Source organism: Brachypodium distachyon, chromosome 5 (genome assembly GCF_000005505.3).
Source record: "Brachypodium distachyon strain Bd21 chromosome 5, Brachypodium_distachyon_v3.0, whole genome shotgun sequence".
In the NCBI taxonomy this organism is placed as follows: Eukaryota; Viridiplantae; Streptophyta; class Magnoliopsida; order Poales; family Poaceae; genus Brachypodium; species Brachypodium distachyon.
In genome coordinates, this window is record NC_016135.3 from 17,650,828 (window position 1) to 17,665,171 (window position 14,344).

General features: G+C 44.8%; 2 protein-coding genes across 2 annotated transcripts; one reads left to right on the top strand and one right to left on the bottom strand.

Annotated features, from left to right (window-relative positions):
- Positions 1–6,686: 6,686 nt before the first annotated feature.
- LOC100833227 (pentatricopeptide repeat-containing protein At1g06710, mitochondrial) lies at positions 6,687–11,022 on the bottom strand. The gene is made up of 3 exons (XM_003579974.4): positions 8,041–11,022; positions 7,330–7,591; positions 6,687–7,126 (listed from the first exon to the last, which is right to left on the bottom strand). The coding sequence occupies exons 1-2, from the start codon at positions 10,897–10,899 to the stop codon at positions 7,550–7,552; spliced, it is 2,901 nt and encodes a 966-aa protein (XP_003580022.1). The 5' UTR covers positions 10,900–11,022; the 3' UTR covers positions 6,687–7,126; positions 7,330–7,549.
- Positions 11,023–11,115: 93 nt separating this feature from the next.
- LOC100833538 (uncharacterized protein ycf20) lies at positions 11,116–13,146 on the top strand. Its single transcript, XM_003579975.3, has 2 exons — positions 11,116–11,402; positions 12,136–13,146. The coding sequence occupies exon 2, from the start codon at positions 12,155–12,157 to the stop codon at positions 12,620–12,622; it is 468 nt and encodes a 155-aa protein (XP_003580023.1). The 5' UTR covers positions 11,116–11,402; positions 12,136–12,154; the 3' UTR covers positions 12,623–13,146.
- The last annotated feature ends 1,198 nt before the right edge of the window (positions 13,147–14,344 follow it).

Here is a 14,344-nt window from a genome sequence, read left to right on the forward strand (position 1 = left end):
TGAGAATATCTTTGCACTTAGACACCTCTGAAACATTAGAGTGCGCACGCTACCAGTGTATGCAGGACGATCCTAACAGCAGTCATCTTCTCCTGCCCGCGAGTCTTTCAGGCGCCACCGTACGTCTGCCAGCACCTAACGCCTAGCCTGGAGCCCTGGAGCCGCATCGTCTTGCACGGTCCCGACTTGGCGCAGTTCGACGCCCACTCGTCCCTGGAGAAGGGCTTCAGGGGCACGCTATTTATTTTTTGGTCGCCGCCAGTGCCGAGGGGAACTTGTCTTGTACATATTTGTTAGATACGCCGTGTCAAATGAAATGCAGTCATTATAGTTTTTGTATGCTCTCCTTACCGCCCCATCAACCCAGAATAGATTCATCACCCTTGACTCCTCATCAAGCTGAATGCTATAGAAGAAATCACTGTCCTAAGATTTTAACACCTGGAAATATGCTAAAGTATCTTGTATGTCAGTTATGCTATGTTCCCTGCGGACTGATGCCCGGAAGTTTGCCACATCCTTTCTGGTGTACGTCACATTGTGCAGAGATTTGTGGATACCAGCCATAATTTGCATCATGCGGCTTGTTGTCACATTCGCTCTGTGCAGGATTCTCAGGAATTCTCTTTCCTCCAATGGGATATCACGGTGCGACCTCATGTACTTGACAAGGTTGAATTTCTTTATGATGGGGTGGTTATGTGTGTCGAAGAACTCAACCACTTTGTAATTCCCATCAACCCGCTTCAGCATTAATAGAGACTTGCAATCGGTCCTCATTGTCGTGTTCCTCCTTCTCTCTGGCACAACTGACTTTGGCTTCTGTGTGTCTTCCTTCACCACCGTGTCTTTGCCAGCTTTTGTACACACCAGCCTTCCTCTAATGATGACACCATCATTTGTTTGCCTTGCATAGTCAATCCGGACGCCAAACCCGTGCCAGCGTGCGTAATTCAGGTAGTATGCCTGGGCAGCCTTGAAGCTTTCAAAAGTCATATCACAACTTGGGGCTTTCGGCGCTGAGATATCATCATCGCTTCCATCATCACACATTTCTTCCTCGTCTTGGTCGTACATAATCTCATCCGCCATCCCAGTAGAAGCTTCTACATTTGTCCCACTAGCATCACCATCTGTTGCTGCAACAGATCCACCATGAGCAGCAACAGTACTCAGGCCAATAAGATAACTATCAGTTGTCGATTGGAGACCACCAGCAGGAGCAATGTTCCATGTGTTGCTATGTAATTCCCAGGGCTGTCCACCAGCAACAGTACCTGTCCACACAACATGTAGGTCATTGGCAATTTTCTATTACAAGAGTGGCAAATCCATAATAATTCAGATGGCAACTTTGGTATTAGGTTCATGGCAATTACACATAACCCCTACACATAATGCTTTTGTTGATGAGGAATGGAGGGGGGATAGTGGTATTTGCTTGTTTGTTCACCTTCGTTGATCACTTGCTGTAGCAATGGCATTAGGGGCGCGGATGAGTTGATTGCGTCATAATCTGAAGATAGGGCTATTATTGGTGTCATGAATGGCGCATTCCACACACTTTCAAATGGATCACCATTCTGTTCCATTTTTCTACCTGTCCTGCATATGTACACACATCAAGAGTCAAAACCCGATTGCTGCATGGCAATTCCAATCATAGATCAATGGCAACTCACACACATGCATGGTTACTTTTCTAAAGAGACAATCTGTGTGCCATATGAGGAGAGAACACACGTTGTGCCGGCTATTACTCCCCAATCGTGTACCAACTTATACATTCATTTATGCAACCTGGAAATTTGTGCCATTTATGCATGGCACCAAGTCAACCTTTATCATATGCTAAATTTTTTATCATCCATCTAGGGACTGAACCATTTTGCCCTTTTCGCTTTTTTGGAACTGCAAGTACCTGAATAAATCCCGGAAGATTGCATGGACATCTATGTGGCATGCATACCTTACGACTTCACATGTACATAAGTAGTCCCCGTACGCTAAATAATACAACGTGCTATCCAAACCTGATATTCATGTCGTCCTATATTTTTTCTCATCTTCAAGTAATACTGTAAGTTGAACAACTTACTCTATATGTCCAGCATATATTGAACATTAATTGTGTGCTTCATAATGAATGGCAATTCATCCCAGTAATGATGGCAGTTACATCTTTTCTGTGTGTGTGTGGGGGGGGGGGGGGGGGAGAGTCAACTTGAATTTATATGGGGTGGCAACTTGAATTTGTATGGGGTGGTAATTTCTGCGTCCTGACATTAGAGGGCTTATGCACCACTCTTCTCCTGGTTCAATCAGTATACATTCATGAATACAGTGGCAACTTGAGTATGAGTAGGTTGGTAATTCCCACGTCCTGACCTGGGCTACCCACCTCTTTTGATGGATTTCTAAACGTGTGTTTTGGGTTCACGTGGGCGGGGGGTACATTCATGCCTAAAATGCTGGTCATTCTCGGGTGAGGGGCATGGCAATTCGAGCCACCTGTGTGTTCCACCCCTTTTTCTAACCCCTTTTCTAACTCTAATCAAGATCTACAGTTCAACAGTAAGAAGACAGGGTGTAACATCCCAAAATTCCAAAACCTTTCATATGCATTGCATCCATGAGCATCATGCCACAATTGCATATTTGAATTCAAATTTGAATCTCAAAAGGCTTTAAAAAGGTTTTATTTCATTTTAAACCCTAGGGTTTCACCCATTTGAGCTTTGGATCTTAAAACCAATAGGGTTTATCTATAAATGGGGTTTATTGCATAAAAAAGCTATGCCATAATTTTTGGATATTTATTTAGAGTTGAAAAAACTATTTTATTTAAATAGTTATATAGCCCTAAAGGCATTTATACGGAAACTATATTTTTATATATTTTATTTTGAGGGAAATTACTCCCAAAAGTTGAATCATGATAAAACATGATTTTACAAAAAATTTGGAATTTATTTGGACCAATTTGGAGTTAAAAATCAAAAGTTAGAAGGGAATTACATAAAAAGAAAAAGAGAAAAGGCTAAAAGGAAAAGAAAAAAGAGAGAAACGGACCGGCCCGACCGAATTGGGCCGAACCGGCCCATTCCCCCGCGCGCGCCCGAGCCAGCCCAGCAGCGCCCGCGCCCGCGCCCGTCGCTGACAAGTGGGGCCCACCTGTCAGGCTTCGTCCCAGATGGAAAGCGGCGTCACGCCGTCGAATCCGCGCCGGACTCGCCGCGCCGCCATCTCCGGAATCCGCCGATTCCGTGCTTCCCGAAGTTGCCCAAGCACACCCCTATAAAGCCCAGCCTGCCCTCTCTCTTTCCCCTCTGTTTGCCCTCACTCTCACGCGCCCACGCCACCGGATTTACTCGCCGGAGCAAGGAACCCCGCCGCCGCCGTTTCGCTTCGGGTCGACACCGCCGGTGAGCCTCCCCGCCCGAGACCTCAAATTTCTGGACCGCCTCGACATTGCACACGTTTTGACGCGCACGGATTCGTCCTTGGTGCACTCTAACAGCCGGAGCAGCGCCGCCCGACCTCGCCGGAGCCCGCGCCCACGCCGTCGACGCTGCCGGCGTCCTAGGCGACAGCCCGGCCCTCGTCTCGCCGCACCAACCGCGTCACGGGATTCGTCTTGTCGCGCCGCGCACGCCCGTCTCCTCCCCGACGACCGAAGACCCCCAGAACCTCGTCCGCCGCCCCGCCCGCACCGTGCCGCCGCCGGAAACCTAGTTTCCCCGGAGGTGAGCCCGAACACCCTCAGCCGTCCGATCTTGGCCAACGGCCAAGATTAGAACCCCTTAAGCCCTTTAAAACGAACCGGTACCGTCCAATCAGAGGACGACACGTGGCACTTTAATAGAAAAAGGAAAATGTAATTTTAATTTCCGGAATAATTAAAATGGCACTTTTGCAGAAAACCCCCGAAACTTCAAACGTTCATATCTTTTAAACCGTTGGCCAAATTTGATGATCCGCATCTTTCTGAAATCCTTAGGACCCATAGAATCTTTTGGCACTGTTTAAATTTAAATTTGAATATTTAAATCACAGTCAATTTACAGAATAGGGTTTAATGCCATTTAATTCATAACTAATTATTTAAAAATCCTTTTTAATTGAAACCAGTGCCCAAAATTTTGTATTGATGTCCTCTGTCCATTGGGACAGAGAGATAAAAATTTTGAATTAAATTATTTGGCTGATGCCAATGAAACTATAATTTAGGGTTTTAATCAATTGTTTTTGCCTTTTGTTTAAAACCCTAATGCATTTGTTTTAATTACCAATGCTTAGAATTAGTTGATCACCCAAATAAAATAAACCAAATCATGTCACATGCTTGCATTGCATCATAGCATACCTTCTTTTGTCGTGATGTGAATTGTGTGTTTATGCATGTGTATGTTTGTTTGTTCGTATAGTTTTCTCGGAGAGCGAACCTTGTGATTGTGACGAGTGTTTAAACTCCAACTGCTACCAAGGCAAGTTCACTTTGATCATATCCTATTATTGTTTGTTTTTAAATACTTATGCATTAGAGTTGTTTATAAAAATACATTGATAGGACTATTACTCGTACTTATGCTAGCTATGATTGACCTACTAGTTATAGGGTTACCTTTGCCATGAATCCTCCACCAATAGACATCGTGATTAATATTGCTTAGTCATGCTATGTTACTAAACGTGGGAGGGAATCTCAATCACTGTGAAATGACGATGTGCAGTGATTTTAGAAACTTGGCAAAACAAGCCTAATGAACCATCATGGGTGGACTGCTTTGAGATTTTGAGATGTTATGCGACGTCAGGTCCATTTCTATGGGTCCCTCTGAGTCGAGTCTCCGTGGATTCGGAGATGGATCGTCCATGGACGTCTCCCCGTGGATTCGGAGAGCGCTTGCGTCGCAAATGTGGAATGCCACCTGGGGTATCAGAAACTGGACTAGTTTCCTGTTTAGTAGCTTCCAGTACAACCACGAGCTAATATGGGTCTGGCTGGATGGAGTAAGAAATAGGAACCCAGATCCGAGGGATTGTACTGAGGTAGATGTGTACGTGGGAGCGCGGATCCCTCAGGTGGTCTGGGTGAATATGTTCTGAAAATTCTTGAAGTCGATGCCGTTGCTACTCCACCCGGAGGACAACAAGAGATTAACATGTCGATTTCTTGTGGAGAATGTGTACAACCTCTCGAGAGTGTCAAACTAAGTACTTAGCCGTGTCCCCGGTTACGGACAATCATGAGCAACTAGATATGGAGGCTGTAAGTAAAGTCTCACTCATTCCAACTTTTAAATAAAATGAATGGTTCGAACTTGGGTTAGGAGCATTGATGTGTCTACTCAATGTCCTTAGATTAATAGGAGCATCGGTGTTTCTACCCGGTGTCCATTACTTAACAATAATGTAACATTCAATTGTAGTAAGATAAACTATGTTTTGCTACCACGTCCTAACAAGTATATGCAATGGATTCACCTCAATTGCATATACTTGTTAGGATTTGTTATAACTTTCAGGTGAACTTGCCAATACATTCAATGTATTGACCACGTAGTGGCTGCAATTAATAATGCAGGTGAATCTGACGAAGAGTGAGGTTCGTTTGGGTCATGTGCTTACATTCCAACATGCTCTCTCCTGTAGGAGTAGTTGTGGCCCATTTGCTCTGCCTTTCCGCTGCAAGTTTTTAAACATTTATTTTGATGAGATGAAACAGTATTTGTTTATGTTGGCCCAAGAGGTCATGCAAGTTTGTAAGTACAATTAATTCTGGATGATATGATGTAATAAAGTATTTTTGACATTTGTATCTTGGTATTACATCTTGAAACTGTGTGTGCTAGTGAGTCGATTTAGAAACTAGCACAAATAAACACAAAGATCGAACCCTGTACGGGGGCAGTCGCTTCATAGGGAAACAGCAATACCTGCGCCTCTCCTTTGTCCATGTAGGGTGCAGATCTGGTGTTTTCCGTAGCAGGGAATGGGTTCTTCTCTGGATTTCATGTGGTTTTTGCCTTGATCGCCATTGTTGCCGTCAAAAGTGGGCGGAGGTTTAGGTGGGGGGAGGGTTTTTGCTCAGAGAAGAAGAAGCAGTTTCCGTGGCCTGGGCATGGTAACTTCGGTAGGTGGGCTGGGTCAATCTCGCGCTCGCGCTCGGGGGGACCTGTTGGTTCTGGGCCGATGGGCCGCGACGCCGCGTACGTCTCGCGCTCGAGCGCATCCGCGCGCTCGCGCACACGTCGCGCAAAAGAAGAAAGCTAGCGCACGGTCGGTCAAATTGATGCTTCGCGGGCACGTTCGCGCAGATAACGTTCGTGCGACGCACGAAAAAGGTAGCACGGCCGCGCGTTAGTCGCGCCCTAGGATATATTCATGTGCATGTACAAAACAAACAAGCATATTACTCGAGTAAATAATTTATACAGACTTCTAAACATCAGTTGAAACCATGTTAGTTTGGCATGGTTTGGGCCTTCAAATGTATGATGCATCCATTCATAGTGCACACCCACAAATCTAACTGAGGTCTTCTGCAACCATAGCAACCCAGTAAAAATATGCTAAGTTCCTAGAGTGAAACAGCAAGGCAAGGCATTTTTGGTGCAAAGGTCTTAACACAACTCGTTGCAAGGATATTTTCTCCATATGGAAAGAAAAAAATGAAACAGGACTTAACATCTGAAACATGCTGACATCAATGAGGACATAAATGTTCCAAAATGCCAAAAGAGAAGAAGAGGCCAAAATTTTGACGCTTTAAGGAAAACAGGTGAAATGTTACACTATGATAGAAGCTGGTGGATATTTACAGTTAAAACATATCAAAGCAATACACCACACAAATTGCTCTGGAACAAAAGGATGAAAGATATTTGAGTACGGTCTTATGATTACAAAACAACTTGAGCTCTATCACTAGAGCAAATATTGAAGGACCTGGAAGGGTAGATATGATATATCCTTGACTGAGTAAAGGGTTATGAAACTTTCAAATTATCTTCACCGCATAGTAAGACTTCGCCATAACCATCACCACCTTTTTGTATATACAAAGACTAGTCTTGACAACCACCTATATTCATTTGTCCATCAGAAGATGAACCAGCCACCCCTAAAAAAGAAAGGGAATAGAAGGGTCAGAAATTAATTTGGTTAATGGGAATACAAAACAAAGATGAGATCTTGTGATGATAACTTCAATCATTGAAATGGGTTAGAGTTTGCATTATGTAATGTCACATTATATGCAGCTAGGCAGCTGCCAACCTAAATTAGGTGCCAGTGCAACTACTGACAAAATAAAGTTCTGCTTACATAGGCGCAATTTGACTGCATGCTGTATCCTGAAGGCTTTCAATCATCACCATAGCCTTCAGCACCCACATACGTCATATAGTGCAGCTTAAGAATCAATCCGATCTTTCTGCAGTGCTACTCCTTGTTCTGGGTGCTGTCTTTCTTCAGTCATCCATGAGTTGCACATTTTTGTCTCTGGATAACTCCTTAGGGAAAAATGGGACGTTGCAATTCAGCTCTACCCTCCATCAAAGGATTTGTTGTCTTGCCAGTTCACACCCTGGTCCAATATAGAACATTAGTATATAGTTAAGAATAAAATCACCTAAACAATGAAGACAAAACTACACAGGAAACCTAGAATTGGATAGAACTCATCCTGAAAATTAAATTGGTGTCTAACAGCAGTGAAATTAAAAGGGGCCTACACTGTATATCACACACTAGTGAACCATCCTATCCACTTGGAGGTGTAAAATGTATGAAACTAAATTGTAGATGATTTTATACAGCATATTATGTTAGAGGTGCTCTTCTTTTTGGATATATAATTTGAGAGTGAGCTAAAACTAGCAGTATAATTGTGCCCAAATATGCTGCATAAACAGACATGTTGTTTTTACAAAGAAAGCTATATAAGCAGAGGATTATTAGTGACAGATATCAGGGGCTGACAATAGTTCATCTATAATAAGACATCTTCAGGGTGTAGGCGAGAAATGGACTGACCTCATGGCACCTGCCATAACACAACTGGAGCGCTTCATCCCACTTATTCACTTCAATCAGTCCCTTTACGAGGGAAACAAAGACAATTAAATCTGGCACAATGCCTTTCCTCGTCATTTCAGTATATAATGTGAATGCTTCTTCAACTTGAGATGCTAAACAAAGTGCCTGTATTAGTGAGGCGTACATGCCCGTGCTGGTCATATTTAGGGATGATGAGACTTCCACCAGCTCTTTGTGCAATTCCAAGGCTGTCTCCAGTCTACCAGCCTTGGAAAAACTATCAATGAGCATTCCATAAACAGGAGCTATAGGTACTGTTTCATGTGATTCCATCTCCTCCAACAAACCAAGAGAAGCAATAAACTTCTTGCTGAAACCCTGAACTGCACAGTGGTATCCTTGCAAATGCTTTGGCCAGTGGGTATGCTTCATCTCATCAAGCAGTAAATGTGCCTCGTCCAAAAGGCCAGCAGCACAGCAATGGTTTATCAGTACCCTGTATGTAACATAATTTGGAGCACATCCTTTTGAATTCATTTGCTTAAAAAGCTTGAGACTTGCATCAGCTTTACCAGTTTTTCCTAGTCCATCTATCAGAGCGGTGTAAGTTACAACATTTGGACTGCACCCCTTCTCTTCCATTAACGACAGCAGGTTTAGAGCCTTCTCAATTTCACCTACTTTAGAGAGCCCATCAATCATAGCTGTGTAAGTAACGACGTTAGGATTACAGGAATCATTTAACATTTCAGACAATACTTTCATAGCAAGATCAAGTCGTCCATCCTTGAACATACGGTCAATCAAGGAGGTGTATGTGTGCACACTAGGCAAGTAGCCACACTTAGTCATCCGCAGAAATACCTCCTGAGCATTATCAATTTTTCCAATTTTGCAAAAACCATCGATCAGAGCATCATATACAATCTGGTTGGGCTCACAGCCAGCTGCTAACATAGCATCTAACAACTCATGAGCATCAGACACCTTCTGAGCTTTGCACAAACCATCTATGAGTGCACCATAGGTGACAACATTTGGAGCAATGGTGCATGTGTCGTTCCCTTCAAAGTAGAAATCAGATTCTACATTCCCAGAAGTTCCTATTAACTTCTCATAGACTTCACAAGCCTTTTGGATTTCACCTGCCTTACAGAGACCATCAATTAGTGCACTATATGTGACGGCATTTGGATAACAGGCAGCATCAACCATTCTGTGAAAAATGTCATGAGCCTGAATGAGCTGCTTAGATTTCAAGTAAGCATGAAGCAATGCAGTATATGTTACGACATTTGGAGAGCAGCCCACACTTCTCATCTCATCAAACCAGCTGCGGGCTTGTTCAATGAGACCAGCCTTACAAAAACTATCGATCAAAATTGTGTATGTGTACACATCAGGATTAACACCTGCCCTCTTCATCTCTTGAAATAAAAGGAAAGATTTTTCTACCTTCTTAGCCTGACACAGGAAAGTGATCACCTTAGTGTATGTGCTTGTATCAGGAACAAAACCTTTCCTCATCATCTCCTTCAATATCTGAAATGCCTTTTCAAATTTGCCCACACCACAAAGGCACCGAGAAAAATTGGCAGTGTTAACCTTATTAAGAACACAACTAGCAGCCAGCATCTCCTCGTAAACTTTCTCCACCAAATCTAGCAACTCAGCATTTGGCAATTCTTCTTGACCACAAATACTTCCAATAAATATGTTGTATGCAACATAACCAGGAGGGCTACCACAAGTAGTCATCCTATTGAACAGTTTGTATGCATATGCATAATCACCAGCATTGCAGTAACCATGCACAAGTGAGTTAAACAATGAAGGGTTTGGATTGCAACCCTCTGTCATCATCATGTTGATGATCCTCTTGCACCAACCAAACTGCTTCTTTTTCAGAAATCCTGAGAGCAGTGTCCTATATGTTACCACATTTGGGATACACGAGTTGCACCGCATCCTATGAAGAAATGACATTGCCTCGTTGAAAAGGGAGGCCTCCATCAATCCACTGATCATCTGGGTGCACAACACTGTGTCAAGATTGAAATCCTCCTTCTCTAGCATGTTAAGTGCATCGGCCCAACGTCCCACCTTGCACAGCGCCTGTGCAAAGTAACCAATAGTTGATCTGTCCATGCAAAACCCCGATGCAGACATCTCTTTCTGCACCCGGAACCCCATTTCCACCTGCCCCGCGCTGGCGAGCACCTGCACCAATGCATTGTAGGTCACTGCCGATGGTCTGTATCCAAAGTCCTTCAGCCTCCCAAGCTCCTCCAGGGCCTCGTCCCACAGGCCGTGGCGGCAGCATCGCCGCACCAGCACATTGAGCAATCTGCGGAGCACCTCACGATCATCCTCCCCAATCTCCCTAAGCAGCCTCTCAGCGGTCCTGGCGGGGTCCTCAAATCCTAAAATCTCGGCGAGCGCGTCGTAGCAGGCGCCAGTGTGGCTGTAACCCACCTGCCGCTCGGCCCAAAGGAAGAACCTGACGCAGAGCTCCGGGGAGCGCACCGCTCTGAGCACTGCGACCACCACGGAATCAGTCAGGAACTCGCGGTACCGCCGCAGGAACCGCTCCGCCTTGCCGTCGAAGTCGGCGCCGTAGGCTCGGATCGCCTTGGAGATCAGGATGACCTCGGGCGGTGGGAGGGCGGCGGCGGGGAGAGCAGGGGCGGGCTCTTTAATGAAGGCGAAGTCTTCGGGGGAGAGGCGGGGCTCGGGGTGCGGAGTAGAGGCGTCGACGAGGCCTAGCAGGGGGTCGGCGGAGTCGGCGGCGTGGGTAGAGCAGGTGCGTCGCAGGGAGGCGCGTAGGGCTACAGCCGCCGCGCGGCGGGTGATCATGGGTCAGCTGGGGCGGGGTGAGGGTGGGAACGGATGATGGCGGCGGCGGCGGCGGTGGGGTTTGGCGCTCCGGCCATGGAGGTTTTTGGGGGTGGCAATGGACAGGGGATAAACCCTAGTGGACGAGGGTATTCTGGTAAAACAATCAGTAAGCAAAGCTCTGGACTTCTGGAGGTGGGGCCAGGTACCAGTGAGAAGAAAGGTCAATCCCGCAGAGTTCACCACACCTCCCTCATCTCTCGGTCTTCTTCCTCTCGTTCTCGTCCTCGCCTCTTCTTCACATCTCCTTTTCTCTGTTTCTTTCTTTTCGTTTCCTCCTGCTCTCTCTGGCTTCTTCCCTGATCCACCGAAGGCTCCCGCACGAACTGCAATTGGGACAGTGAATTGCCTGCCCCGTGTCTTTAAATCTCTGGATTTTTAACGGAGGTTGGGACCTCGCGCGCCATCTGTTCGACGCAATCCCCCTGTGGAATCATCACTACTACCAATTGGAGTCGTGCAAGGTGGGTATGAACTTAGTTTCCAAAGCCGAATCATGATTTGTGTTTCCCTTGTTATTTAGTGCTAGCTCTTAGCTGTAGTATGAGATCCGAGGTATGTGCCCTTCACAGGCTTCAGTGTTTGTAAATTCACTGTCCTGTCCTTCGGAAGTTCTCATTACTGCCTGTAGTTCATTTTGCCAGATCTGTTGATTGGGAACGGTGTGCACTGTTGGAGCTGGTCAACATTGCATGAACAGCTAGAAATTGCGTGACATACCGACATTTAGGTTATAGTGAGTGTGGCATGAAGTGAACGGTAGCATATACCATTGTTGCCTAACTCCAACAATACACTATATCCATGTTACATGCTTGGTGGCTGTAAAGTGTGAGCCGGCAAGTGTTCCGCCGTGGTTTGGACTCTTGAATTGCTAGAGAGCTAATGCATTCTTCTGGTCGTGGCGTCTTCAGCTGTTGGAAATGGCTTGGTATTATTCCGAGTAGGGCATACCGCATATCTGAATTATCAGTTTGCAACGGACAGCTTAAAACATTGCATTTTTCTTTAATTTATCCACATTTTCGGTTTCTTTTTTCGATAGCTTGCATCTTCAAATTCTTAAGATATGCCATAGCCTGTAGGTGTGTTTTCTTTTCTTGACTTATCCGTACTTGTTTTCTGCAAACTTTTGCTGTTGACGCAGCAACAACGTAGCTAATTGCATGTCTGTTTTTGTTGGGGGGAAATCATCAGGAGGTGACAGTGCTTTCTCATGGCATGTGCTTCAAATTCTATTGTCATTGGCCTTCCTAACTATGGGCTGAATGCGGGGACAAGGGTACTCTCACCGAGCTACAGGAACTTCCCAAGGAAATCCTCTTACAGGCTTCTCAAGGTCCGTGCGCTGCAGGGAAATGATGGTCGTAGAAGGCTAGTTGACATAATCAGAATCATCCCTGAGCTGTCAAGAAACTATTTCAGAAGCGGGTCTAGGAGGGCTCTTTTTGGCGGCATTGCACTGCTGGGTGGCTTTTATGTTGCGCAGACAATATCTCTGTCATTCGGTGCTTTGGCTGTGAATGACGTTATAGCGGCAGTTGTGTGCGTCCTCCTGACCGAGTATGTGACGAAGTTCTACTACAGCCGGCCTAAGGTCACCTTCCCTGTTGCACTCCTCAACAATTTCAAGATGGGCTTCACATATGGCCTCTTCATTGATGCCTTCAAGCTTGCTAGCTGAGCTGCACTATTTCCTAGTGGTGCTTCATATGCTCAAGAGCTTCGCAGGCTCACAGCGAAGATGGTGGAGAAATAGCACACGTATGTGATGTTATTGCAGGCAATAGGCATATGAACTTTCTGCATTGGTCTTGTTCTCCTATGTGAAGATGCATGTTAGCCACAGTTTCTGCATCGGTCTTCGCAGGCTCAAGCTAACCGGAGCTGGCTTTGATATTTGCTCGTTTTGCTGGCAGGTTACCTGGGTCAAAGTACCGGGCTGTTAATGTGCTGTTTTGACCTAGACGTAGCTTTGTTCTTTTCCAAAGATGTATGTTAGCCACAGTTTGTAAGTTGACAATTGAGTTACTGAGTTGCTGTGTTCCATCTGGAACATCTATGTGTGTTAGTGTGTAGCAGATTGCTTTGGGAGAAACTTGAGGTGCAAGTTAATAATTCTGTGTTACCAAAGTGGAGGGAAGTGTGATACTTGGAGCCACCAATGTCTGCTGCCCTAAAGATTTAAGGAAACGTTCTTTCTCAAAATTTCTTGGTATTTTCAGCTTCTAACGTTTAACATTCACATTTCTTGTTTTGAGACGGGGAATTTCATAGTTCCGGATTGTAAATCATGGAGGGATACCCTTCAGAAAACAAGGTACCCTGTGACCGGGCCGGCCATGCTTGCAGCATAAAAGAAGCCCGCGGTCCGCTAACTCCAAAACCCAGCACTTGTTGTACTCCTAGCTACTTGTTGTTTCTTCTCTCTCAAGAAAAAAAGCTACTTGTTGTTTCTCAAAAAAAAAAGCTACTTGCTGCCTTGTTTTCAATTATTTTCATTGGACGACACAGGTACACGCACGAAATAATTTTGTGGAGGCCAACGCGAGTGCGGACCCAAATTTCCGGTTCTTCTTTGAAAACAAAAACGATTTGGCTAAAGATCGACGAAATGTGCATCGCTGGTGACGTTGATTTGAGCTCCCGTCGTGGTCCTGTCCGCGTCAGTCAGAGTCACGTCGCATCTGGTTTTCAAGGTTGACGCTTTTCTTGTTTGTTTCATGCGTGCCCTAAAGATCGACCAAAGGAGACATGAGATGACGAATAAAACGGAGACGGTGTTCCCGTTTCTATAAAAAGGGAATATAACACAAATGCATACATTGTAGGCGCAAACACGCACACGCGTGCGAGTCGTGGTCTCGTCGAGCATCTTTGGATTGACGAGATCACCATTGGTACCAATGTCTCGCTACAAACATGTACGTCGCCTGCCACTCGCAAAGATAAGCCACATAAATTAGAAACACAAAGCATCAATCATAAGGTTCGATCCATAGTGGATGGTGTACAACCACAATCCAAATCATCCAACTAATGGGTTCTCACAGAACTGAGATTGAGTCTGGCACTGTGGTGGATTAAGATAATCTAGCTTTTTTAACAGGTTTGTATCTTTTTTCTGTTAGGATAATCAGCTTTTTTATGCTTTTATGTTTATTTTGTCTTAGTAAATTATAAAATAAGTTTAACATGGTTCAATATCTGCAAACCGAGTCTATAAACACCACGGTTCTACATACTTGAGTATAAATTCCAACAAAAATGCAGTGAAATCAAAGTGAATCATTTACAAAAAAAACTAAGATGCTTTTGTACCAAAGAAAAGATCAAGGGCCCGTTATTGAGTGTAGAATTATAGGATGAACTCCTAATGGATTGTAGAATTTATGTGTTTTCCTTT

Coding starts and splice junctions, on each gene's coding strand:
- LOC100833227 (XM_003579974.4), bottom strand. CDS start 10,899: ATGATCACCCGCCGCGCGGCGGCTGTAGCCCTACGCGCCTCCCTGCGA. Junction 7,592..8,040: donor GTTATGGCAGGTGCCATGAG/GTCAGTCCATTT, acceptor ATATTGGACCAG/GGTGTGAACTGGCAAGACAA.
- LOC100833538 (XM_003579975.3), top strand. CDS start 12,155: ATGGCATGTGCTTCAAATTCTATTGTCATTGGCCTTCCTAACTATGGG.